This window comes from Colletes latitarsis, chromosome 10, assembly GCF_051014445.1.
Source record: "Colletes latitarsis isolate SP2378_abdomen chromosome 10, iyColLati1, whole genome shotgun sequence".
Lineage (NCBI taxonomy): Eukaryota > Metazoa > Arthropoda > Insecta > Hymenoptera > Colletidae > Colletes > Colletes latitarsis.
The window spans coordinates 19,899,843-19,926,282 of NC_135143.1; the positions used below are offsets into that span (position 1 = coordinate 19,899,843).

Sequence of the window (26,440 nt, forward strand, 5' to 3'; positions counted from 1 at the left end):
GGGGGGTTGGTTTAATGACGAAATTATACCGGCAGCGTAACCTCGGTGTCCATGAAGACGTAATATTTTCCCGGCCTCCGAAACGATCGTTTACCCGTCGATGATCGCCGACGCGTGATTTCGCGCCGAGACGAAAAACGATGACACACGGCGTGCGTGCACCGGGAATTTCCGACGAGGAGTGATCCTCTTTTGACCCTCCGGGGCACGCTCGTTCCCTCGAATTAAGCAATGAAATTATCTTACGCTCTTCTCCTGAATATATTCATATTCAACGCGCCGCGTCGAAAACGCTCGATAAATATTAATAACGCTGGTTGAGATCTCGGGGATCACCGAAGATGCGATGGCCAACACGGCGGGAGAAAAATCGTCGAAACGTGGCCGAAATCTGTAATTAGGGCGCACTTAACCCCTTCGTTCCCACGTGTTTAGAATCGGTAAAATACTGCTGTCATCTGGACTCCTTAATCTCTAAATATGCTTCGCGTCCTTTTAATTTTGTGCAAATATTTTGTAAAAAGAGTAAAGCAAAATTGCTATTGGCCGTTTAAATTGTGTTTTAGTACAATTATAAACTGTAAATGTAATGCAAGCACGGAAAACTTGTAGATCAAAGATAAGAATGACTTTCACAGTGTACAGAAATTTTGTGTGTCCAGATTCGCCACCGGTACCTCCCTAAAAAAAGGACCTCAACAGTTTTGAATATTAAGCGACGAGCTCACCTCCAAGCGTCTCAAATCATTGATCATCCATCGATCGACGCGGTATCGACTTTATAGCTTCCCCATCGTGACTAGGCGTCGAGAAACTACCATAGTGGCAACTACTATGTCCGTTAGAACACTTTGAGTCGTTGTTTGTGGATTACCTTTCACCGTGTCTCTCAATTGACGATCAATCATTCGTTGGAATAGATTCGTGGCTCATTTTTCAGATTTGGATGCTCTACACGGAATTTTTTGAGCCACCGTCGAACAGCCTTATCGCTAATAGAATCCTCATCAATGTCCAAATTAATGTTTCCACCTGTCTCGATTGCACTGCATCTTAGTTTACATTGTTAGAATTGTTACTTTCTAATCTTGATCATTTTATATGTAAGATAAAATTACAAAAATAATTACTACATCTCAAATGAAAAAACGGTTGATGAAGTTTGACTATTAGCTATTTGTTCACAATGTAATTATTTTATTTCACATGATGTTGTTTCCTTAAAGGAAGGAAGGAGGCAATAGCAAATAGAATGTAATACTCAAATAAAATTTTGAAATGATATTCTCGAAGAATAAAACCGTAAACATTTCGTTGCGTTTAATTCAATTGTTCGACACGATGTTGTGCAGTGTTAATTGCATTATTGGTTGAAGTTCTTCCGGGGAAACGAGGACAACGAGGCTGTAAAAGGGTAAGAAGCATCGCTAAGGTTTCTCCTAAATGACTGTCAATGATTTACGGGGACGAAACTTATAGCAAGTTGTTTTTTTTTAAGAAAGAAACTCGGTTCGAAAATTTTTCATTCGATTAAATCGAATTTCATCTTCTCAATTTGTCAATCAATGCAATAAGGCTCTCTGTAGAATTTTTAATGTTCGATCGATCAGTGTTATCTATGAAAAGCGTATTGAAAATGATGAATGAGCAACGAAGCGGTTAACGATGAATTTATCAAATAGATTGCGAAAAAGTGTAGCAAAAGTAAGAGTAAATTCTTATTGGATTACTCGTCAGTAATATCTACATTATTGAGAAACATATAAACAATAAAAGGAATATAATATTTGCAGTTTTCGTTAAATTATTATAGGTGCAAATCATATAGACAGTGTAGAAAACTTACATGCAAAAAGACACATTTTCAAATTATTTCAATCAAGTGTTTACACTCTTCCTGTTATATCCAAACATTTCTATCCATGTTAATTTAATAAAAACCACAAGTATTCCTCTTACTCCGTATATATGTTTTGATCAATTTCGTTTCATTAACACTGTACTTACTACCGGAGAGGGCTATAAATTAGCCGGAAACGTTCTCCGTTTTTAGTTTGCAAAGACCAGACACGTTTAATATGAAATGTTTTTATTTCGCTTCCTCACAAAGATATACTGCATACTGAAGATGTACCGTGTAAGTAGGGCTCCCTTTAATTGCATTGATTACCTCGCTAACCACTGTACTGCAATGTACGGTCATATACTTCGTCTACGAAGTATCTACTCCACCGTAGATCATCAAAAGATCCGTGCGTGATGTGCAACTTCCTGACGGGAGCCAAACGATCATTACCGTAGCAACGGATACAAAGGGGGGCAACGAAGGCTAGAGCACCCCAATTGACTAAAAAATGTATTATTTGAATTTTAATTGCTTCTAGTGTTTTCTTTTTGTTGACAAATGGCACACGTCTACCAAAACTACAATGCTTCTATTTCCATTTACTAACTTGAGTAAAATGAGGGGGACAACAGAGGCTCCAGCCCCCTAAAATATCTATTATCTGAACTTCAATCGATCCTGTTGCAAGATCATCGAGATTTTAATATTTCTATTTCCATTAACAATTCTTAAAGGTCGGATTTGAAAATTCTCGAAATCTCTGATTTTACAGCCGACTTTTTATTAGCTCCCCCTTCGAGTTTTGTTAGATTCGCCACTGCATAATCGAAATGCTCGTAGAATATCGGTTTCCGTTTGAGACTTCTCGAGCCCCGCTCGAAGAAACGTTCACAGTTTGCAGTAAAACTTGAGATGGGCGTGGAATTAGCGAACCGCTGCAAATGGTGGTGCTTGGACGATCTCGATGGACTCACGGCTTATTTCTTTGTGGGATTATCTTGGAATTGGCCGTTTTCGCGATGCAACTATCGGTGCAGCATGGCGGGCCGACGCCAGAACCGCTTCTTCGGCCGGCTGGATTATTCCCCGGCACTCTAATTCTCAGGATTTTTACTTCGAGCCATGGACTCTTGTAGATTGTTCCTCGGATTCTCTTGGCGATTCTCGATACGAACGTTCGACTCCGATTATCTAGTCTTTGCTTCTTTAACTCACTGCCAACCTGTTTGCCCCATGCCGCCATTGTGAGCTCGCAACATTCACAATAACCATGTCTATACTAAATGGATGCAAATATAATTCCAAGAGACATTCAATAATATTTCCTTATCATTATCCATACTTTTCGTTGTGTTCTATTACAGCTTTCTGTATTAATTAAAGTGCTTCTTTGACTATCAACACCGTCTATCTACGACACGTTCACAATAACCATGTCTGTACCAACTGAATGCAAATATAATTCCAAGAGAGAATAATATTTCCTTACCATTATCTATACTCTACAAATTTTCATTTTTGTTGAATTCTATTATAGCTTTCTGTATTAATAAAAGTGCTTCTTTGAGACTGTACAATAATCTTCCTTTGTATTATACACATTCTGTATTGATATTAAAAAGTTGTAGAAACCTTGTTAACTAAATACAATTTACTATCTACGTTTTTCACAATTTTTAATTCAATATGTTAGATCTAATATATCGAAGAATCGACTAAATATGTATAAGAATTTATATACACAGTTGATATTTTCCATTCATTTCTAACTGAGTTGTCAGGATAAGTGGAAAGCGAAACCTGTTGGCACTAGGACCGCGAGTTATTAAGTCGTGCGTCACGGTTGAAGGTTGACCGAACGGAGCACGTGATAAAGAACAAAAATAATGAAACGAAAGATTGCGACATTTTCTGCCAGAGATTTATTACGCCCGGCATTGTATCTCATTCCGAGCTTTCTCGAAACTCCTCCTGCCTCGAGTAAATTTCCGCGGAGGGTGACCAACGGCCGGAGTCACAATATTTAAGACCCCGGGGTCCAATCAGGAAACGGGGATAATTTCCTAAGCGAGTTTTCGACGCTCGTTTGGCCGCGCGCCGTAACGAATCGCTGAAGTATCAGTTTCCAGATTAGGCGTTTTCTGCGTTAAATATCGCGTGGAGGCTGCCGGGAACTTCGGTGCAGAGATACCTGTCCATTTAAGGCCGGTTCGCTAGATTTTCTTTGAGATTAGGTGGAACGTATCGATCCCCGTTTTTACGCCGCAAATATGCGGTCGATCGAAAGAAACGAACCGAAAACAGCATAAATACGAGTGCAAATTGTGATCGATAACAGGTGTGCACGGTACGTCAAAACAAGGCCACTTTCTTGCTTTATCTTACGATTTATTTCTGTTTCTCAATTTTCTTTAACACTAGAACTACCAAAGCCATTCGTAATTTCTAATAAATCCTGTGAAACATTTACTCGACTGAATTTTTGAAAATTTACTGTTATTTACTATAAAAGAATGAATAAACACTTATTTCCATTGCATTATAGTTCTATTGAAGTATTAACCTCCCTTGTTTATGGCCACTTCACGCGAACGTGAATATCTGAAAGAATTAAAATGGCACAAGAGAGACAGTTGGATCTTTGGCGATCGATGCATTGATATAAAAATATGTTTGGAATATTTATTTTAAGTAAAAACAATTTAGATTGATACGTCGGGGTCTTGCGTTACCGATCCTCGCGAGTATCGTTAAAGTTTCGAGCGTGTCCTGCAATTACAGTCTGTCGCTCGAAGGCGCTTCGCGATCGTCGTAATGACGATAAAGCCCGCAGGTAAAGTTCGATACTTTCGTCCAGATATTTATGGCCGCATTGTGTCTGCGATCGCCTGTAACACGAAGTAGTTTATTGAGCCATGGTGGTCGCTGTCAACGAAGTGAAAATTAATGTTCAAAAATGTACCGAGCGCCTGTAACGCTTGCGCTAAAAAGATAGCAACGAGACTTTGGAAGGCTAGAATTTGGGGTTTTATTAAAACAATGATTCTTTCATTTAACTTCCACTTTAAAAAAATACGTCCCACTGAATAATCTTCGATTACCTTGAAGGAAAATTTGTGTCATTTTCTCCCATGCGTGAGGGTCTTGTTATTTACTATTTTCTGAGTATACAGGGTGTTCGGCCACCCCTGGGAAAAATTTTAATGGGGGATTCTAAAGGCCAAAATAAGACGAAAATCAAGAATACCAATTTATTGATGAAGGCTTCGTTAAACAGTTATTAACGTTTAAAGTTCCGACCGTACTGAATTTTTTTCTCGAAAATGCGCAAGATTTCGGGGGTATGTCTATTCACCAAAAATGATTGTAATTGACCCCCGCAACCGAAAATAATTTTTCCAAAAGGATTTGAAATTTTTTTTTTCCGTCGAAAAATTTCACACTTACTCGAATTTTTTTCTCGAAAGTGGGTAGGAATTCAGGGGTATGTCTGTTGACTAAAAATGCTTGTAATTGACCCCCGGAACCGAAAATAATTTTTCCAGAACGATTTGAAAGTTTTGAATTTAATTGTTAATAACTTTTTAACGAAGCCTCCATCAACAAATTGTTATTTTTGATTTTCGTCTTATTTTGGCCTCTAGAATCCTCTATTAAAATTTTTCCCAAGGGTGGCCGAACACCCTGTATATTAAGGAAGAAATTTAGTGTGTCTTTGAACAAAATTCCTGTAAATCATCTCTCTTACAGAATATGTTCCACTGGATGTTAAAGACTTTCTGTGAGAAACATTTCTTCCTATAATGGACTGATCTTCGATTACCTTGAAGGACCATTTGTGCCATTTCCCCACGCAGTTTATGTATATTTGTTAAAGAAGAAATTTAGTGTACCTTTAAACAAAATTCCTCTGCATCTCCACTCTTACAGAATATGTCCCACTAAAGTAATTCAACTGCTGTATGCCTAATGTAAAAACTGACTTAGCAAAAGATTTAAGTCGCGTTCTAAAATAATATCTCGACTGCCACGATCTCTTCAGACAAAACGGAGCTCGATTCTTCATTGACTTCAACTGCGAGATGATTCGATACTCCTTTTACTTTTTCACGGATTCAGTTCTCCCACGTAAACTCATTTCTATTCTTTTCCAAAACACTCAGTCTCGACATTAATTTACGTAGATCGTGTTAATCCTTCGGGAACAAGTTTCTTCTTACGCCCGGCGGCAATTTCTGGTCCATTTTAAGCAGAAAACAGAAAGTTGGGTTTTGGGGAGCAGAGAGATTCGGAGTGGGTGACTTAGTGTTCGCTATCCGACTATCTCCGGACTGGCGACTCCCGGGTCCTAGGGGACCAAAAAAAGGCACGCGATCCGGTGTCTGCGCGCGCGTCCCGTGGCCGCAAAACGCGAGATAGCCGAAGAAGGTAATACGGTCGTGGAGCAAAAGGGGCCGAAAGACATCGTCCGTCGAGTAATTACATGCCCCGGGAGAGGCCGGCAATGGGGAACCGGAGGAAACCGACGCGGTTAGAAGTAGGTGGTTAAGGGTTTAGGTGTGTCGGGGACAGGAGGGGGGGACAAAGGGCGAGAAACACCGGGGTTGAGCCAGAGAACAGCCAGGACTCTTTTACCTCTATACGAGGTGTGGCTATTAAATAACGGGACCGATGCTGTAAAACATTTTATTTTGATTTCATACATATTTACTTATTATCACCTTCAACATACACCCCTTCTTTATCCCTACAATGCTCCATGCGAATCTTCCATTGTTCGAAACAATGCTGGGAAGTCTTCTTCTATCAGCTCCTTTAGGACGCGTGCCGCTTTTTCTTTCACAGCTTCAACGGACTCAAATCTTGTTCCTTTTAATGCAGATTTTACCTTAGGAAACAGATACTCGTATGATCCCGAAACGAAGTGCCAACCTATGCACTGATGATTGTTTTTTTCGATATTCATGGGATTGTGTACCTTCACTGGGTTCCTGAGGGTCAAACTATCGACAACGACAATGCGCCGGCTCATTTTGCATTGTCTGTCAAGAGGTTTCTAGTCAAGTACAGCATCCCAGTGTTAGATCATCCGCCTTATTCGCCGGATCTTGCGCCGTGCGACTTCTATCTGTTTCCTAAAGTAAAATCGGCATTAAAAGGAACAAGATTTGAGTCTGCTGAAGCCGTGAAAGAAAAAGCGGCACGCGTCCTGAAGGAGCTGACAGAAGAAGACTTGCAGCATTGTTTCGAACAATGGAAGATTCGCATGGAGCGTTGTAGGGATAAAGGAGGGGTGTATATTGAAGGTGATAAGAAGTAAATATCTATGAAATCAAAATAAAATGTTTTACAGTGTTAGTCCCGTTATTTAATAGCCACACCTCGTATAGGCTGCCGTGACGTCCCCGTGGTGGGATAGCCGGCGCGAGAGCACTATATTACATCATTGGCGGCCATTTTGGACCACCCAAGTCGCTGTCAGAGCATAAAAAATATGAAGTTCTTTTAGGGCCGCCTTTTTTCCGTGCCGCCAGCGGCGCGACTCTGCCGGATCGTACCGTAACGCAGAAAGGCGGCGCGAACGCCAACGAGATAGAAAGAGACGTACGGAGAAATACAGCGGAGGAGAGAGCAGGAGAGAGAGAAGAAGAGAGAACGAGATCGAACGGAGGAGAAAACGAGAGGAAGGTACGACGAAGAAGGGGGCAAAGGAGGTGGTGAAGCGAAGCAGAGACCGGAGAGAACCTCCTGAGGGTCCAGGAACGGAGAAGGATGGCGACCCGGGGGAGAAGAAGAGAACGTGGTTGCTGCGGACCGAGCCGGAGAGAGATTTAGAAATTGAAGGAACAGCGAAGAGAAGGACGGAAAGGTGTTCAGTGGGTAATAGAGTGCGGAGGGGAGGAACGACGCCGCGAAGAGATGAAGAGAGTCCCGCAGGCACGCTTCGAGAGACTCGGGAAAGCGAGGAGATGGCGATAAAAGGGAGAAGAATACCGACGATGAAAATATATATTTCTGTGGAATCGTGGGAAGAGTGGAATTTCGGCGGCGGGCTCCAACAACGGCCAAGTTTACGTTTGGGATTGTGAAGATGGCTTGACAAACTACCATTTTAAGGAGCAACGTTTTTTGCTTCTCTTCTTTCGATCCTTTCGACGCTGAAATTGTAACGACTCGTTCTCTGGATTTTGTTCTTATCGAGAATGGTAATTTGGAATACTCAAAGTGTGATGGAATTAATTGTAAAATTTGTTATTACATACACTGCTATAGTTTTACAATTTTACTCAATTTTTTACGGAATAGCAAATATTATTACTTTAACAGCTTCCTTACTGTCGCTCATAATAACGATGAAATTTTTATAAAAAGTTCATGCTCCATTTTCCCAACTGTCATCCTTAACTGAGAGTCGATAAACTTGGGAGACTCGGCCCGTGGAGGCTGAGAGGACGCAGAAGAAGCGTTTGCGATAGTTATAGTTTCACGGACGATTATTTTGCGCAATTAGGATTAATTGAAGAGTACCGATGGAGCGAAACAAGAGCAAACAAATTGACACCAAGTGGACTAACGAAGTATTCCAGCAGGGAGACAGGGAGGTAGAAAAAGGCGTAATCGGATAGGCGAACGGAAAGAGAGGAAGGGCTGCCAGGACGCGAAGGACGAAGGAGGCACGAAGCCGCGGGCTCTCGTCGCGAGGAAGAGAAAGATGTACTTATGTAGTTAAGCCGGGGTTAGATCGTTTCTGTCCGCCATCACCGCTCCGCGCTTTTTAAGCACCACGGATTACTTATCTTTCCCGGTGCTCTTCCATTCTGTTTCGTTCCGGGCATGATGAATCGCGACTATCTTTCATGCTCACGGATACTTTGCGATTCGACCTTCGAGGAATCGCTGAAAGTTCTACCTCCGAACACCCGTCGTCTTTCGAAAACAATATTTGTCGAATATTTTCCAACCGTTTTACTTCCAAGTCGTTTTCGAACTTGATCATTTGGGGTTTAAAATAAAACCTATTATTTATTTCATTTAACACTAGAACTACCAGAGCAGTCAAAATAACCTATTCGTAATTTCTAATAAAACTTGTAAAAAATTTACTCGATTAAATTTTTGAATATTTACCATAATTTTCTTCACGCATCCATCATTTTGAAGTCTTTGGTACAAATAAATACGCTATAATTGTCGGTAGTTTTAGTGTTAATACTACTGCCTAGTAGGCTTAGGATGATTTCTAGTTTACGTGTTTACTTTTTCTGTCTATCTTACTACAATCTATAATCTAGTAAACATAAAATTATTAGCGAATCTAAAAATTTCTAAAGAACTTGCACATTGTACCAAAGCAAATTGGCACGAGAAACACGTCCGACACGCCTACTGTAAATGGAGAAACTTTGGGAGCCACTTGATGTTGGATATTTCGATCCATTTGCGAACCTACAATGTCTTTGAGTACTCTTCTTTTTAACTGCGAATCGCAATTTTCGCACACGAAGGCTGCAAAAACGAGATCCAAGAGGACCAGTTTCATAAAAACAGATAACTCACGCGGAAAGCGTTCATCATGGCGCGCGTGTTTCGCTGAAACTACGAGCGCGATTCGCAGAAGAATATAAGAGGGCGATAATTTTCGAGGCAATAATTCAAGGCAGGCCAGCGGTAATATCTTCTTAAAATTCGATACAAGATTAAATTCGAGTACAATTAATCACCATCGATTATTTAAAGCTCTCTCGTAAAAACTGATCCATCGTGTACACCTTGTTTCATTTTATATTATAAATAAATCAAGCGAATGTATTTTTTTGCTCGATTCTTTTAATGGACGCGCGTGAAATTAATGCAAAATTTATTTCGATCTTTGCTCTACTCATTCCTTACAGAAATAAAAAATAGAGAAAATTTATTTTCAAGGTGGGAGACAAATTTATTATTCGTAATCGTGGATGACGATCCGTCATTTTCGATCCAGGGAAATCGGTTCTTCCGTTACGATCTCGATCCTCGTTACCCGAACGACTCGCGATAAAACGGAAGCTAATTATTTATTCAACGAGTCCCATGGATTCTCCGGTGTGGACTCGCGGCCTAATGGAGCGTGTTTTACGCATTTATTAATCCTCAAAGTGAACGTCGATGCCTCGAATGGCCGCTCTCGACTCAACCACTTCGCAAAATTTTTGTGCCTTTGAATATTCCGCTGATAATCCTGACGAGTGCAGCAGCGGTAAAATTATGATTACCAGAGATGGGCAATATTCTAAATAAAACATTTGAATCACGAAAGGAAGATAAGCAACGCTTGTATTCGTTATTCAGTCGATAAATATAGGAGTTTAAAATATGGATTGGGATTATTTCTCATAGAGTTATTTATCGAATAAATTCTTCTAGAGCTCTCATTCCTCTTCTAATAAAATTTTGCCCGTCTCTGGGGATCTTAAAGGGGGCCATTTTATTTCTTGAGGGAGACAATTGAGGGATCTAAAAAATTTTAAAAATCTTTTTTTTCAACAGTCTTCTTCAAGGGTGCAATTTTTTAAGAATTCTTACTACACATATTATCAAATTCAAAACCATTACTCTTTCTGTGTGAGCACAGAAATAGCAATAAAAGTACATTTAAAAATAATCCATGTGCTTCGGAATCAACGTTCCGAAAAGGAACGCGGGGTCATCGGTGGTCGGGTTCGTAGAAACGGCCAAAATGGCACCGTGCTCGTAAATTTCGCGGGATGTAATCGAGACGATGTTAATATCGGTCGAGCGTTACGCGTACGCGACGAATAATCGTTCGATAAAAAGCGACGAGAGGAGCAGGGGTTAGCCGGGATACAAATTTATTCGAGAAGCGTTTTGGTAGGCGTTGGAAGTGACGTAGTCCGCGCGGCCAATTTATTTCAGCGCGGCAAAAGGGCCTTGAGGTCGGTAGACGATGTGAGGCGAGCGCGAAGACGAAGGTGGCGGTACGATCAAGTCATTCCATTATCTGAATTGAGTGCTGCTCGTGGGTACCTGCAATCAGCTTTTTTTCCCCTCTCTGCCTCAGCATCTCTCGTCACGCCCTCGAGATCTCGTCGAAATGAACGGTACGAGAGAGACCATGAGAGGCCGCCGGACCCGTGATCCACTCATGAAACATTCATCGTTAATTTTCTTCTTTTCCGGCGCGAACCCGACGCTGGAAAATTACTCGGCGAATATGGAAGGAGATTCTTCATTAAAATCGAGAAACATCTGTTTTCAGCCGCGGCATTGTTTGCGAGAAAATGGCTGGATGGTACGAGAGAAACCTTGACGAAGAATCGCCCAAGAAGTGCCCTTCGTCGATTATACATTTCTTCAAGTATCTATCGTTTTAATTTCTTTGGTACGAATAAATACACCATAAGTGTCGGCCATTCTAGCGCTAAACTGGGACTTTCGTTGTTGTTTAATCGGGGGAACAGTGAACCAACATATTGGACATACACTGGATAATTACTGATATAAAATAGAACCTCGATCATTACAAGAAATCGAGTCTGAAGTGATCAATTTAATAAGCTTTAGTAACCATCCCCTTCGTTTGTTGGCACTAAACAATGATACCTGTACGCGATGAAACTAAACTTACAAAGGAAATAGTCACGAGCTCAGACAATCTAAGAGGGAGGTAGGTGAAATTTAACGTTCTTAGACAGGGATCGATATTCTGCGTACATCTGTATACGAGAGAAGCAACGAGCGATGGAAATAATTTTACGACAAGCTGACGAAGAGAAATCGTCGCACCGTGACAGAAAATACTGTTCATTGACCGACAATTTACATAAAATAACAACCGATCTTGTTAATCCCGTTCGTTGCGAAATAAATAATACAATAAAAGCTGGTTCGCGCGTTATATCTTGACGACGGCTGCTCGAGCAGGCAAATTACCGTCGAAACGCGGCTACGTTTCCAATTAAGGTCACGAACCTCACGCGGGAAGCTGTCTTCGTTTTGGGACAGGAACGACATCGTGATCCCGTTCTCCATATTAAAATAATCATGAATTTTCGTGGCCGCGATAATTGCTGGCGGTCGTGGGCGATGGCCTGATTGTAATTTACAACCGATACCTCCCCTTTTCGTTAGTGAAAATTATCGATGTTTCTGTCTCTGGTGATCTACAGTAGGATGAAATCCAATAAATGTGAAATAAAGTTTTTCGAATAGGAAATATTTTTTACTGTGACTTTTGCGCTTTAAAAGATTAAGCTATACGTTGATTTCTTCGCTTATAAACACTTTTGAACGAATAATAAACATTTTGCATTCTTCTTCACCCTATGAAACGAGATTTAAGTCTCATTGTACGATCTCGATCAATGGAAGGGCACAGAGGTTCCCTCGATCGCTCCGAAAGATCGACAATAACGCGCAGGGCCGAATTATGGGATCATTAGATCCAATTTGGGATTAAAATATTGCCTGCTAATAAGAATCGCGGCTCACCGAGCATGCATCGCGCGCATAATTGCATTATTACGCTCACCCTTTTAGCGAACAAATTGCCCCCACGTCGCGAAATCGACGCTCGCTTCCCCCTTGTTGCTCGCGCGTTTTTCTTCGTTTTTCGGAGCCGGCTCTCGATCGTCTCGACGCTTTCGTGAGAAATTACGCGAGGAGATGAACGTCTGGAGGCACGCTTCGGCGGACTTTGCAGAAGAAGAGGCGTCGATGAAAGGCAGAAGAACATGGCCGATCAAAATGTACATTTTAAAGCAGGGAATTTTCGTGAAACACGATTACCGTCACTTTCCAACATAAAATTTGGGTAAACTGTATTTTTACGTAACTCTCGACGCTTAATTTCATGGTACGAAAATAAATTTCGGTATAATGCGGCACCTCGATATGTTTTAAATTACACCGCTACTGGATGGGTCTGTCCTTGTCGGAAGATTCCCAAAAAAAATCTGTTATAATTCCGAGGAGAAATTTTTAACAAGTAGCAGTGAATATAAATTCGTGACAAAACACCATTTAATTTTAATATTTGTTCTACGCCAACCACGTGCTCCAAAGGGAACTGTTCGAATCGTACAAGCTTTTGAATTTTCGTTAGATATTTGAGAAACACGTTCTGGAGGTCTTAAATTTCGCGAACGTACTTTTAGAAACAAAAGCAATTAGTTTTCGTCGAATAAAAATAATCGTCTCTTTAACACGTTAACGCGGGAGACACTGGGAATCACGGAGCGCGAGATAGGAATTCCATGGAACGTTCCCGCGTAATTATTTTCCTATTTAGACGATACGATAGTTCGGAATTACCCGTGATTACTATAATTTGCTATTTTATATCATGCAATTAAAGCTGCGTAAGGCGCATTATGTACCCTTCCACCGCGGCTTCCCACTTCATTTCGTACTTTTTCTGCTTACCCTACCCGCGAGCGTGCACCGAGTATCGGCGCTTTCGTGAGAAATCATGCAAGTCCCCGCGCCACTTTAAGCCCGGTAATTATTTTGTCGCTTTTTATTCGAGCCACCGTGCGTGCTGTTTTACTTCTTCGCGTGTTGCCTTCTTTTTCCCTCCCCGCCCCTCGCCGTTGGTTTCTTTTTATTTTCGCCCTGCCCCCTGCCCCCTCCCCCCTTCCACGCTCGAGCTTCTCTTTTATATCCCAGTCTTTTCTCCCTCTCCATGCTTCTTTTTCCCCCTCCGCGCGGCCTTATTTCCATCAACGACCAAGTTTGCACGAACACGAAGATAGGTCGTCGGGCCGACGATTTTTTCCGTTTTTTTTAATGGCATATTTACCGAGCTCGATCGCGCTAATGATCCAGCGACGACGTGGTCGTTTCGTGAGAACTTGGCTCGCTGTGCTCAGTTCCGATTCGATCTCTCTCGCGCGATCGTCGACGGAAAAGTTACGTTTACGTCGCCAGCGCTCGGTACCCCGACGTACGTTGCAAATAAAGTTCGCCGGTTCCTGGAAAACGGCTGTTTCCCTATAGTTAATTACGAGCTCAGGCTTTCCAGCAAAAAGCACCTACGTTTCGTTTCTTTTACACGGAGTTCTAGGAACGCGATCCGCGAACGTGACCGAGAAAAGCGGGCACTTCGTAATTGCGATTCGTAATTGCGTTCGTATACATCAATGGCGAAGTCGAACGAATGCTACAGTCCGAACGAACGAAACTGGTCGCGCAAGGTCGCATTGGAGTTACCCCCCTCCCCCATAGCGATTGGCCGCCGCGCCACCTGTCGTCTCCGAGCTCAAACTCGTTGATGGTTGCTTTATAAAAGTCTGTTCGGACGATAAATTCCAAATAAAAACATGATAAATGATTTATTCTGTTTTGCAAAAGTAATTTAATTCTGTAATTCAAATTCTAACTTTCATTTAGTCAGTAATGGAGGAAAATTAAATTATTATTATACATTATACATAAGGGAAATACGTACCAATGTTTCTGAAACGAAGTCAGTTGTAATTAAATATACTTGTGATAATTCTCTATAGAAAAGATTTGCCACTCCATTCGATGACATTTTAAGAGTGGTATTGCTTACTTTGTATTTTAATCGATTGTTGGATAGTGTAAGGGGGTATCTATTAGTGTTTCTCATATGCTGCAAAACCGGAAGCACGCAATGTCATTTCAATGATGCAAGCATGCGGTTAATTTGAAACGAGTGTTACTGCTAATTAAAATTTTCTCTCATTTCGCCGGAAACCATCAATTTCATGATTAGTCACGAATGAAAACTCGAAACTTATTTTACGTGAAAAAGAAACATTACTGTAAACATACTTTTTTCTCGTATTTCCACATAGATTAACTAAAAGCAATTATATTTGCACACTTTCAAGAATATATTTACTAACTTAAATATAAAATTAAAAAATGTGATCAGGGAGTATCGAAACATATTTTCCTGTAAAAAGGATCTCTTCTGAATTTTTCTTAGTAAACGAGAACACAGGATGCTTTATAGGAGTACCGTGTGCGTGAGAGTATCAAGGGGTTAAATTACCCCGTTGACTATGAAATTAATATAAATATATATTAATATCGTTTCTACGACGGAGTAGGAAAAGAAGACAGAGAAGTTAAACGTTCCCGTGTCCCGTCGGCCAAACGATACAACAATCATCTAGTGAAACGAGCCGTCGGGTTGCCAGGAGAGCACCCTTCGACATTCCTATAATCACTTTATCGAAACGAGTCGGAACCAAAGTTTCGTTCACCCAGTCGCTGAGATCGCGTGCGCGCAGACTGGTCGATTTTCGATCGGCCATCGAGGCCCCGCGTTTAATCGGTCTTGCGCCTCTGCTCTACCTGTAATTGGCCGTAATTGCCTGGCCAGCGGGGGGGAATTCTTCCTACCGTTCCGATTGGATAAGCACAGTTAGCTCGAATATGGCGAATCGGCCGATTAACAGTCTCCCCTCGCGTCACGGAAAATTGGCCGCGCTTCCTTTTCCACCAGATCGTAGTTACGCGAATACTGGAAACTTAATGCCTTCCTTTAGAGGACGAAACCGTTTCAACGTTTGCGAGTTTCAACATGGCGCGCGTCGGGAGGAGCCCAAGGCAGCTCCGAACGCTTCGATAAATAGCAAGACCATGTTTCATGATGAAACTGGTATAAATACTGGAGCCCTGGTAGCTATTAAATGCTTTTCCATTACCTAAATCCATTAATCTTTCTGACATCATATTTTGAAGACCAACTAACGCCACCCTTAATGACAATATTCCAAGTACTTTCCTTGCCCCAAGATATAACGTTCGTTTCTTCTGAGAGCTCGTGGTGTTCACCGGGAGATCGTTAGGGACGAGAATGTTAAGATATTCGAAATCGACTGGGTAGGCGTAACGGTCAAAAAAACAGCAGAAACGGTATATTTGAGGGTGCAAGGTGCAAGAAGGAACGAGGCTCAGAAGTCGAGGGCAACGTTGCGGCAGTGTCCAGGTGGTCAGCGCCATCAGCGACGACGCGGTCACGAAGGGAGGAGGACGCGCTGGGTGGTGGAAGTTTAAACGTTAAAGCCGAAAGTTTCATGAGGCTGGAAACTGGAGACCGGGGCCCACGATCTAATCTACAGGGATTTATCCTCTCCGGCCCCCTTTCGGCGCCATAATATCCGCGGCCGCAGCTGCTGCCGTTTCGGCTATCCTTTCTGGTAGGCGGCGACTTATCTCTACTTTACGACTGACTACGTTCGACGCTTAACGTCGAATCCAGGCCCGGTGCCGCGCACCGCAGATAAAATGGTGGTCCACCGTACCTGTGGTTGGTGGCCATTTTGCCTCTAATTAATTGGCTGGTCTCCGGTCCACGGCGGCCACCTAAAACCGTTCGACCCGGCCCGATCTCCGTTACCACCTTTAATGTATTCGGATACCTATCTCGGGTACCTCTCGCCCCGAGACGTTCACGTTTAAATTTCACATTGACTGACGATTCAATGCCGCGACCGACCACCGTTCGCCGGATAACCGGCCGTAAATGTAAATCCGTGCCGGAGGAAGACGCTACGTCCCCCCGGCTGTGTGTCACCGACCCTTGTTCCTCGCGAGATGCTCGTCTTTCAGATACCACTCTGCTCCTCGTCGACGCCTGTTCTCGCTCTTTACAATGTACAATCTGTCGCGCAACAGACTACCCGCCTATTTTTACTAAATGCGATACTTAGAGCCACCGAAAAAGACAATCTATGCCGCGATACCGCAGCCTATCTAGGTGAATCTCGTTATTTATACTTGTGGTTCTTCTCTATTACAAATTGTACATTTAATGCACTATTTATGCGAACTAGGGGAACGTAAATATTAAGTTGGATGCGTGTGTAACGGTACATTAGCTGTTGATCCACGTGGAAGTTAGGACGATTTTGACTGAAGATTAGTTAAGTATTTGTTGAAGATAGAAGTAGGTTAGGATCGTTATAGCCGTATAATTATTGCTCAAGCGGAGCAAGTATATAAACTTGAGAAGTGTGTAAATACATGAAGTAACTGTAATTCTTTCGAAGAATTTTGATCAGTGCTATTGGGGGTTATGAACACTATTGCCTCAAGCGGCTATTACCATAATCCATCAGAGTCTCTACCGCTGACCTCTTGACACTTCGACTTGCATTAGTCTCTGGTCCTAGAAGATCCCAAACACTCATTAACCCTACTCTAAAAGACGTAGCCAGTAGATACAATCATTTCCATCCTCATCGACCAATACAACCCTAAAAATTCAATCACCTACGATGTCTACTACAGCACTGAAACCTGCATCGATAAAATCCCCAGAAAAATGTATGAAAGACCCCGAACCTTTGACCCTATCCCTAACAACTGCAACCCCAAAATCCTTCGAGTATCTGAAAGACATGGTTATCGCGTCGATTGTGGCGATCTCTCGTTTTCCCATTATCCCCGTTCCAGCGTCGACAAAGGGTTCCGTGGTCGCGAAATGGTAATAACCCGTTCGCGTCCTGTTAAGCGGTTCCGAGCTGCTGAACGCCGAAGGTGTCGTCGCGCGCTCGCGGCCCGATTCGCCAATACGGCAACAATAACCGACCCGGTGCGTTTTTCTTGTGCCATAAACGGCCGCCACGGCCGCGTCTCTTAGGCAGGGAGATCGTAATCTGAATGGGCCTCGGTGTTCTTCCCGGCGTGGCGGGTGCCAGCGGCAGATAGGAATCGCCACGGCGAGCGTATCGTGGTCCCCCCCTCCCCCTCCCGGTACACCGTGTGTATATATGTAAGAGGCGCAATCCACGGCCCGGGATATAGGATAACGTAGGGCCCCACTTAGCTACTAATGCTGTCGCTACTCGCCCTTTCCCAGCGTAAATTATGTCCTCGGGCGCAGGATCGTCCGTTTCGCCCGCGACCGCCCTCGCCCACGGGGAATATAACACGATCTCGGGGCTAATCGGCTCTCTCGTACCGTGCCTCCACCGACAACCGCTACCAGAGACGGACGCGAGAGGTCCAGCCAGCCAGTTTTGCTTTCTTTTTATTCGATATCGGGAAAGGCGGTCCGTGTAAGCGGATACACCTCGACGTGTTCCTTTTCCACCGAGTCGGGAGACACTACCGTTCGAAAGCAGGTTTTCGGGGACCGCGATCATCGCCGGGACGGAAATAAACAGACGAGAGGATTTAATAGCGTTTTGAGAGGACACCACTTTCTTCTTTCGATGTACGGTGTCTTCCAATAAGAACTTTTGATCTTCATAGCCGCCATATTTGTTATTCCCTCGTTCGAGTGACATTTGTATTCAATAGTGCGCTACAGGTAATCAGGGAGAGATTGTTTAGCGCATCGAAAATTATCAAAACTCTTGTCCGTTCGATATATAGTCAACATAAAAGTCATAATTCGTTATTTAGTGAAAACATTCGAAACCACTAGTTTAATTGTCGATCGACGCATTCTAAAGATTCTGCAGAGAGCGAAGAGAATGTTATTACTGTAAGGGAAAGTGTTATTGAGAACGAGGAATAAGTATTTAAACTTTTAAATAAATTGTAATTATTTTCTACCTATCCTTTGATGCTTGTAAATTCTACGTTAGGGATAAACGACTCTTAATCGCAGATTAAGGACACTCGATTCTCCTCCCAACGCACTCCAAGATGGTAGTTCATTATTCAAATGATTGATGTACTGTTCAGCTTGTTTTGCGTTCTACCTACATTAGACACATGTCCCCAACATGGAAATTAGCATTAAAAATTGGAAAGAACCGCAAGAAGTCGTGTCGGGCCAGTATGGTGGCTCCAAGTAGGGTAGCAAAGCATACAGATCTGTACTCTATGGTGTGTTGCAAGTTCTTACACGTACCACGCCCATGCTTTTAAAGATTCGGCGAAGGGAAATATTTACATATAGAGAAAAACAGATCAAGTTGAAATAAACATATTAAACAGATTGGGGGAGCAAGATAAAAAAACAGACTATCTTATATGTGTTACGTTTCGTCGTTGGAAGCACGTCGTTTCAAATTTCTTATAGAAAACGATTTACTAGAAGGAACATTAAAACACAAAAGAAAACTGGTAAACAAATTCCATCTAGACTGCCATGATTCTTCGTTTCGTGACACTAGTTTCTCGTTTCTGTTCCACCATTTTGCGAAAAATCGGTTCTCGGTTATGTCACCATCTATGACTCTGGAATAAAAATTTAAAACACTTAAATCTATATGTTATGCGTTAATTGAGTTTTCGAAATAGAGAAATACCGAATCACATTGAGTGTTTTACGTGTTTCTTTCATAGGTGTTTCGTATGTCGAACGTAACCAGGCGTGCCAACGTCTATGCAAAGTCTGTCGAGAAGTTTGCTCGTCAGCTCGTCGAGGCTGGGAAGCAGCCTCGTTAGCGTCATTTTACGTCGGATCGTGCAGTCAGATCGAAGAACGGAGAAGAAAAGGGAGGAACCGGGTGATTTGTGGCTTTTCCCGGTAAACCACACGACGTTCGTCCGGTGTCTTCCGACAATTTGTATTTCCGATTTCTAAGGCGAACGCTTCGGGGGCTGCCAGGTGCTGGAAAGGTGGCTGGTTGGATGGCTGGCGCTGTTCGCCTCATTGTGTCGGTGACTTTTGAGCGTCGACTCCGTGCGTGTTACGAAAACCACGAGAACGATAGCCAGGTAGAAGAGACGCCTAACGAGGGACGAAAGCTTCGAACCAGGCCCCGATAAGGATATCTTTGACTCTCCGCTTCAGCGTCAATTTTTACCTCTCGGGTTTCCGAAGAATTGAACCCACGTCCGGTATAAAGATAAATCCCAAATAAAATTGAGCAGACTCGGGGTTACGTGTTTGTACAATATTTAGATTGTTCGAGGGACGTTTAGAAGATTTTTATTCAAAAAGGGAACAATATCATGAAAATTTGAAATGGTCCAAGGATGTCTCTAGCCAAACCTGCACACCGAACAGTCACTCTAAGGCAGAGCTGGGCAAATTTTATTCACAATTAACGAATAACATGATCAAATTTAGATTCCTTCTAAAACTAGATTTGCGTTCGATTGAACGTCAGTTTAAAACGTTCATTTATAGATTCTAATTTACGAGTGTTTTTAGAAACGAAATGTAAATGGAAAATATAACTCTGATCAACCTTTCCATAATTGACAATAATAGTCGTGAAACAATTGACGCGGAACGCAATATAAAAAGATGGCGTCCTCGCGTACAAAAACGCATTGTGTAACCGAGAGATATAGTCGAAGAATGCGAAGAGAAGAAAAGGAAGCCCGGTGAATTCGGCTGTGCGCGACACACGTGGACTTTCAGGACGCGTTCTCCATTGTGACGGTCTCAGGGTGGCCCGGTAGGACAAATCTGACCCTTTGTCGGTGGCCGTTGGCGGGCATTGTGCGTTGCGGTAACGTCGACAACGGATGCACCAACAGCACCAACAACAGCAACGACAATACGACGGTATAAACGATCGAGTGGGCGGTAGCCGTGTTTTCGGTTGTCCCGGCCCTTTCATTGTCGCCCGAAGAGCGCAGGACCCTCTCGATTCCTCCTACGACGTCAAGTCCTGCGTCCTGCTGGCAGGACACGCGCGCCTTCCCATTCATCCTAGACGTCCCGCGAGTTTGTACGATTTTTTCTCGCTATAGAGTCGCTTCTTTTCGCGAGAGGATCCTAGCGTCGGGACGCGTGCGCTTTGAGCTCCATTTTCAAACGTATTTGAACACGGTTCTCGTTGGCGGCAGCTGGTCCCGCGAGACGAGAACAATATATCAAACAAGTTTTCGAATTTGTACGATTTTTTCTAGACGTAATAATTTTACTCGTTTGGAATTTATTTAGAAAATTACAGGACGTTGCATTTTGCAATTTGCGCGTATTTAAACGTAACATTATCTTTGCTTCGTTTTAAACTTTGAACTATTTTCTTTTTCACTATCCTCGAGATTAATAACAGTTAGTACTTCGAATCAGTATTTAATATATAGTTATTTTTAATTTTAATATTGGGGTAACCTAATGTATTTGGTACAATAAAGACGTATTATTATTCTTACTGTTATCGTTGCGATTCATCTTCGAGATGAGCAATTATTTCGTCCTGTATGTTCTTCGTTCGACGTCTCACCAACTGGGTTTGTAGACCCGGGGAAGTCAATTTGAATTTGAATTCCGCCGGTGAGTGGAACCGGTTGCGAAGAAATTGATTTATCACTGTGCCAATTTATGGAACTTGTAAGCATTAAATTATACATCAAGTGTTTATAATGTTGTGGTTTATTAAAACGTCCACCGTCGGAACGCGAAAATTGTGAGAATATGACGAATAAATCTCGCGGAGAATGTTGTTTAGATAGCAGTACTGTCGAGAATCTACGCGCGATTAGTATAGGTATAACGAAACTGGTCGATGACGAAACTTGTTTGTAATGAACAAGATACTAAATAGATTTCTGTTTCACTAGGACAATTTTCAGGCGTCCGTCAAATAATCCTAACATTACAAGCCTGAACAGGTGAGGTTTTCAGGTGAAAACTCTGTTAATTAAAAAGAAAATCTACGTAATAGTTTTACCGTAACAAACAAGTATCATTTTTGTGTTCTCCTTTGTTGAAACGTATCATCAATCGATAAGTTGACACAATGAAATTAGTGATAATTTTAGATTAGAGATAAATTAGAGATTTTGAGAACATTACATCAGAAGCACATTTTCAAACCATACATTCTAAAATGAAAAATCTTCGAAGGTCAGAATTGGAAACGTTTCCTACAAAATTACTCCACCGATGGTTCAGCACATTTACCAGGCAGTCCAGTGTCAACCATTTTCATGGTCGCCCAGAAAGCCATTCGTCGAATATCCCGTGCAATAAAGTCAGTCCATCCGACGTTTTCCCGCGCAGTCATTGGATTCACAAAGCGTCGTTCCGTCGCCAGGAGAAATCTGGTATCATCCGCGTGACCGTTTTCTTTTTTCCGACGAGCGCACAAAACGTGGGGATGTAAAGCCGGCTTCCATCGAAATGGAACATAGGTATCAGCGATGATTCCCGTGCGAGGCGCCAGCTGGCTCATATTGAAACCAACCCCCTGTCGTAGTCGGCCACTACCATCCCCACTACCCTTCTGCAAAGAACCTAAATCATTTCCAGCCCCTCTACCCGTGCTTTCTGCGTGCACTAACTACCCCTGGTCCCCTCGGGGGCCACACCCTGGCTGGTCAGGCTCCACCTACCGGAAGCTCTAGCGTTATAGAGTCCTCCTTCGCGAACGAAAACGACTGACTGTTTTCCATTCTCGGCCTCCAGCTTCTTCGCTGTGAGATACTTCAGAAGAAGACTTGGCTATGTTTGTTAGAGAATAGTTGACGTGCTCGAAGAGATGGTCAAAAGTGAGCCTCTCTGAATTCTACAACTGAAAATTTAATCGACTATATTTTTGTACTTGTAAAAAGTGTACAAAATTATCCTAGACCTAAAAACTTAAAATCAAATTTTTCTATCGTATCAAAAATTTAAAAGTCTAAGTTCTTAAATCTCAAGTAGTAACAGTCCAATAACCGACATCGTAGGAAGCAAAATAAAGAAAAGTGAAACGCCACACTGGAATCTTCGTGCGTCATTATATGCCCCACTGGCGTGACGATCGATCGATCACGGACAACAGTGTTGATTCGGGACGCCTCGACTCCGACAGGATTTTTAATCGTGTGCAAACAATAATTAAATACAGAATAAACCGGTGTTCGGAACAATTGCTACGAGTTTCCCGTTGTCGCTGATCGCTCTTCGGTTCTACATTGTCAAAGATCACTTGTATATTTGCTTTTACTAGGAACACAATGACCTAGATAGTCGGCATTCGTCCGTGGAGCTATCAGAATAATTCACCGATCCTTTAATGACTCACAAAATAGATCAAAGAGCACAAAGGCGAGCATAAAATCGTTGGCCACGAAGAAAGGCAATAATGTACAGAGCGACTTGTGAACACAGGTGTTCTTCGTCTTGACACGTTACTATTACCAGAAAGAAGATTGATAGCGCAACGTTGTCGAACGAGAAACGTTTTAGAAATTCTGATCTTATAACTGTCGTAATTCGGAACCGAGGCGCAACGAATGTTGGACACTTTTTCATCCGCGAACAACTGTCCAAACATGGCGTAAATGAGCAAACGAAGAGGCGCGAGTAATTCGGACTTCATTTCGCTCGAACAATATTGACACGACGCCTCACCTATTACGTGGCCCTCTTAATTGATTTCGGCCAGCCATTAATCGAGCCGTCGTTCGCTACCTTGGCGACGTTCCTTTTCATTAATCATGCCGTTTCGGTTGTCTCATCGATCACGAAAACAGCTGCTCCGATCGGTCTTCTTTCCGTGGTGCTTCCATTTACAAATTCGAATTTCTTCGCGCGATGCGAATCCCTCGAAAAGCGACACTACTTTCGATACGATCCCGATGGCTCGGCTTGACCGTTAAATTAAAATTCGACTCGATGGAAAGGTGGCGAGTGCAAAAATAAATCAGCTTTACCAAATAATAATTGGAATATTAAAAATATAAATTGGAATTCAATTTTTCGGTTGTATGTAGCTTTGAAAAATATAAATCACAGATTGAAATATATAAATATAGAATAAAATCTGCCTTTCCGTGAACAAGATTAACAGAATTAGCTGTAAGTTATTAAGTAAGATAATAGTACAAATTAAAAAGTATCGAAATCTTTCTTTAAATTGTCACTAGTTTGTCGTATTATATCTTTTATTCTAATATGATCTACACACTCGTATTAATTATTAACACGACGTCGATCGATGCGTCGGATCTAGAAACGAATACAATATTTCTTGCACCGCGTTAAACAAGGTCAGAGAGTACGTTTAAAAGTCAACAAACACGTCCATAAATTTCTTGAATTTTTTGTCGTGAAAAAATTTAAATAATTACCATGATTGCGTTTTTAATGGGACTACTCATCAGCCATTGAAGCACCGCTTTCCATCGATTGAATTCTGGAGGTCGGATCGCTCAAAGACGGTTTCATGTCGTAATAGAAACGTTCGATTCATCGTCAGTCACGAGGCCGAGGCCAACGAGAAGCTGAAGACGTAATTACGTAGGATCGAATTGCCAGCAGGTCCTGACGAGTTCTTTCGGTTTCACCGTGGAGAAAACATCGTCCAGCGGCGGAACGAAATTGCTGCTTTCGTAAACGTTGAGCGAAATGCGAAACGACGACAAAGGTCGCCCGGGGAATTTAGCTGTGACCGTTAATTACCAGGGCAATTAGAATTTCTACCCTCGACGGGAAAATCTTCGACGAAAGTGGAAAGTAACGATAAACGAGAAATTGAGAGGACAACGTTGGAAAATGGCCATTATTCTCCGTGAAAAAGAAATGAGAGAATTTTTTGCGCGCAGAGAAAATTTGCAACGCGTATAATTTAAGAAACAAAATAAATTCGATTCTTTCAGGTAAATATAGTCCGAGTTTTCTGATAAATTAATTAGTTCTTTGTGAAATTACTTTGCGAACAAACCGTCGTATGGAATTGTCGCGAGTAACAATTATTAATAATTAAATTTCTATTAGAGTGTTTATTATGACATTTCCCGTCGTATACAGTGATTAAATAACTATAGTTTCCAGGTGTTCGAGGGTGTACAGATGTTTGGTATGTAAACATTGTTCTTTCAGTACCAAAAAATGGCCATTTTCGGACATCGTCCCTCCGGGCGTTCCATTCAATACGGAGACGACCGATGTCGGTCCGACGAAAGAGTTTCGCTCATTGGCGAGCCTAAAAAGGTGATCAGGTAAAACAAAGTTGACTGAAGGTCTCTCGGGGAGAGCTGGTAATTACGGGGACCCGAATTGTCCAGGGATTAATCGCGAACGAAACGTACAGGACGTTTCTTCGAGCCTTAAAAAGAGCGACGCGGGCCAATTACGCTGGTAATTGTCTAAATTAAACTCGGAGAGTTGTTGTCCCGGCGAATTGATAGAGTTAACTAGCTAATTGGCGGCGATATTTTTACCGGACAGAGAAAACCGGCGCCGCTTTTGATCGATGCATTATTTATCTCCAGACAGCAAGGAAACGGAAGATATCATAATAAAACTAAAGATATCGGAGGCGTATTACATATTAAATTTGAGTATCAAAGACCATAACGTTAATTCATTTTCGGAGACGTTAAATGTCTTAATGAATGTTGCAACAAAAAGTAGTAAAAAGTCACAGCTTAAAGAATTACCATTTAAACAAATGTCTTACAGAATGGCAGAAGTCAATGTATAAAATTCAAAACAATCTTTATAATCATTCGGAATAAAATGGAGCATTGTCTTCGAGTGCTATAATATTGCCTGAACGAGTAAGAATGCAAATAAGAATCGAAGTAACGAAAATGAAATAGTCGAGGAAAATGCTTGGAAATATAGTCCAGCAGCAATGGCGCGCGTAGCTCGCATCGACAGGTTCGTGCTGGAGGAACGAGCGGAAGACGAATGACCCAGACGAGTTCCAGATTCCCTGATCGATCGTGACGAGCAGCTATCATAATCGATAATGCCCCGCTGGCAGACAAGCGGCTTCGAACGGCCGCTGATCGTTATTCATTTCCCTCGCGGACCGACAGCACGCGCATCGTCATCGCAACGTCATTTGCGAGCTATCGTTCGCCTTTTCCTCCTGCACCATGCTCTTTCCAGCAGCTTTCAGCTTCCCACTCGCGAGCGCCACGACTCCACCCACGTTCACTCCCATTTATTTTCTCATTTTCCGGGAAGAATCAACGATTCAGCGCATCCAGCGATTTCCGATTCGTCATATTCGCGCGAGTAAGTGCCTCTCCGCCGGGCATAATCGTACGACGGACACGTGAAGTCGATTGCGAGACCAGCGCAATCTTCTGGGTCGGTTATGGTTCACCTCGTCCATAAAATCCGAGGGAACGAAAAATATTTATGACTGGATGTCGACGAGCGTGTGCATCGTTCGCTAGAATTGCGCGATCACCATTTCGAATATCGCTGGAAGATTAATCTTCGAATATGGAATAAAATTATTGTCAATCCCAAATTTTATGAAATCTGTGAATACTATTGATTTTGAAGGATTCTTTTTCCCGAGCAAGTAGGAACCCAAATGTCGCCGTTTGCCAAAGACGCAAGCTGCCTGGAAGTTAAAAAGAGACTTTAATGCTTAACGGAAAGCAACTTCGAGACAAATTTAACCGTTGCAACGAGTCCAACTTTGTCAGATATGATGTATATCTGCCTAAGGTAGCTCCTGGGAGGGGCTCTTATTATTCCTAATAGAATAATGTTCGATCAATCATACCATCATGTCGTACTGACGAATGATCGCGGCGACCGTAACGGATAACCGATCCGTGGATCCACGACTGGTTGATGTATCGCGCGGGAATCGAGCGTTCAATGCCTGCACTTAACACGCCATCTAGATCGCTAAATAGAACTTGGACATCAGCGATCTAGAATCAGCAACGAAGAGCAAGGAGCGAGGCCCCCGGTTCGTTCCGATCGGAGCAAACGAGTTCATCCCACTGTAGGATGAAGCAATGTAT

At 42.4% G+C, this 26,440-nt stretch overlaps 1 protein-coding gene across 1 annotated transcript in view; it reads left to right on the top strand.

Annotated features, from left to right (window-relative positions):
• The first annotated feature begins 20,254 nt into the window (after positions 1-20,254).
• The window catches only part of LOC143346035 (uncharacterized), a 36,640-nt gene continuing 30,454 nt past the window's right edge, over positions 20,255-26,440 (top strand). Inside the window, exon 1 of the mRNA XM_076773757.1 lies at positions 20,255-20,294. Coding sequence (XP_076629872.1) covers positions 20,255-20,294 — 40 coding nt within the window. The remainder of the gene's footprint in view (positions 20,295-26,440) is intronic.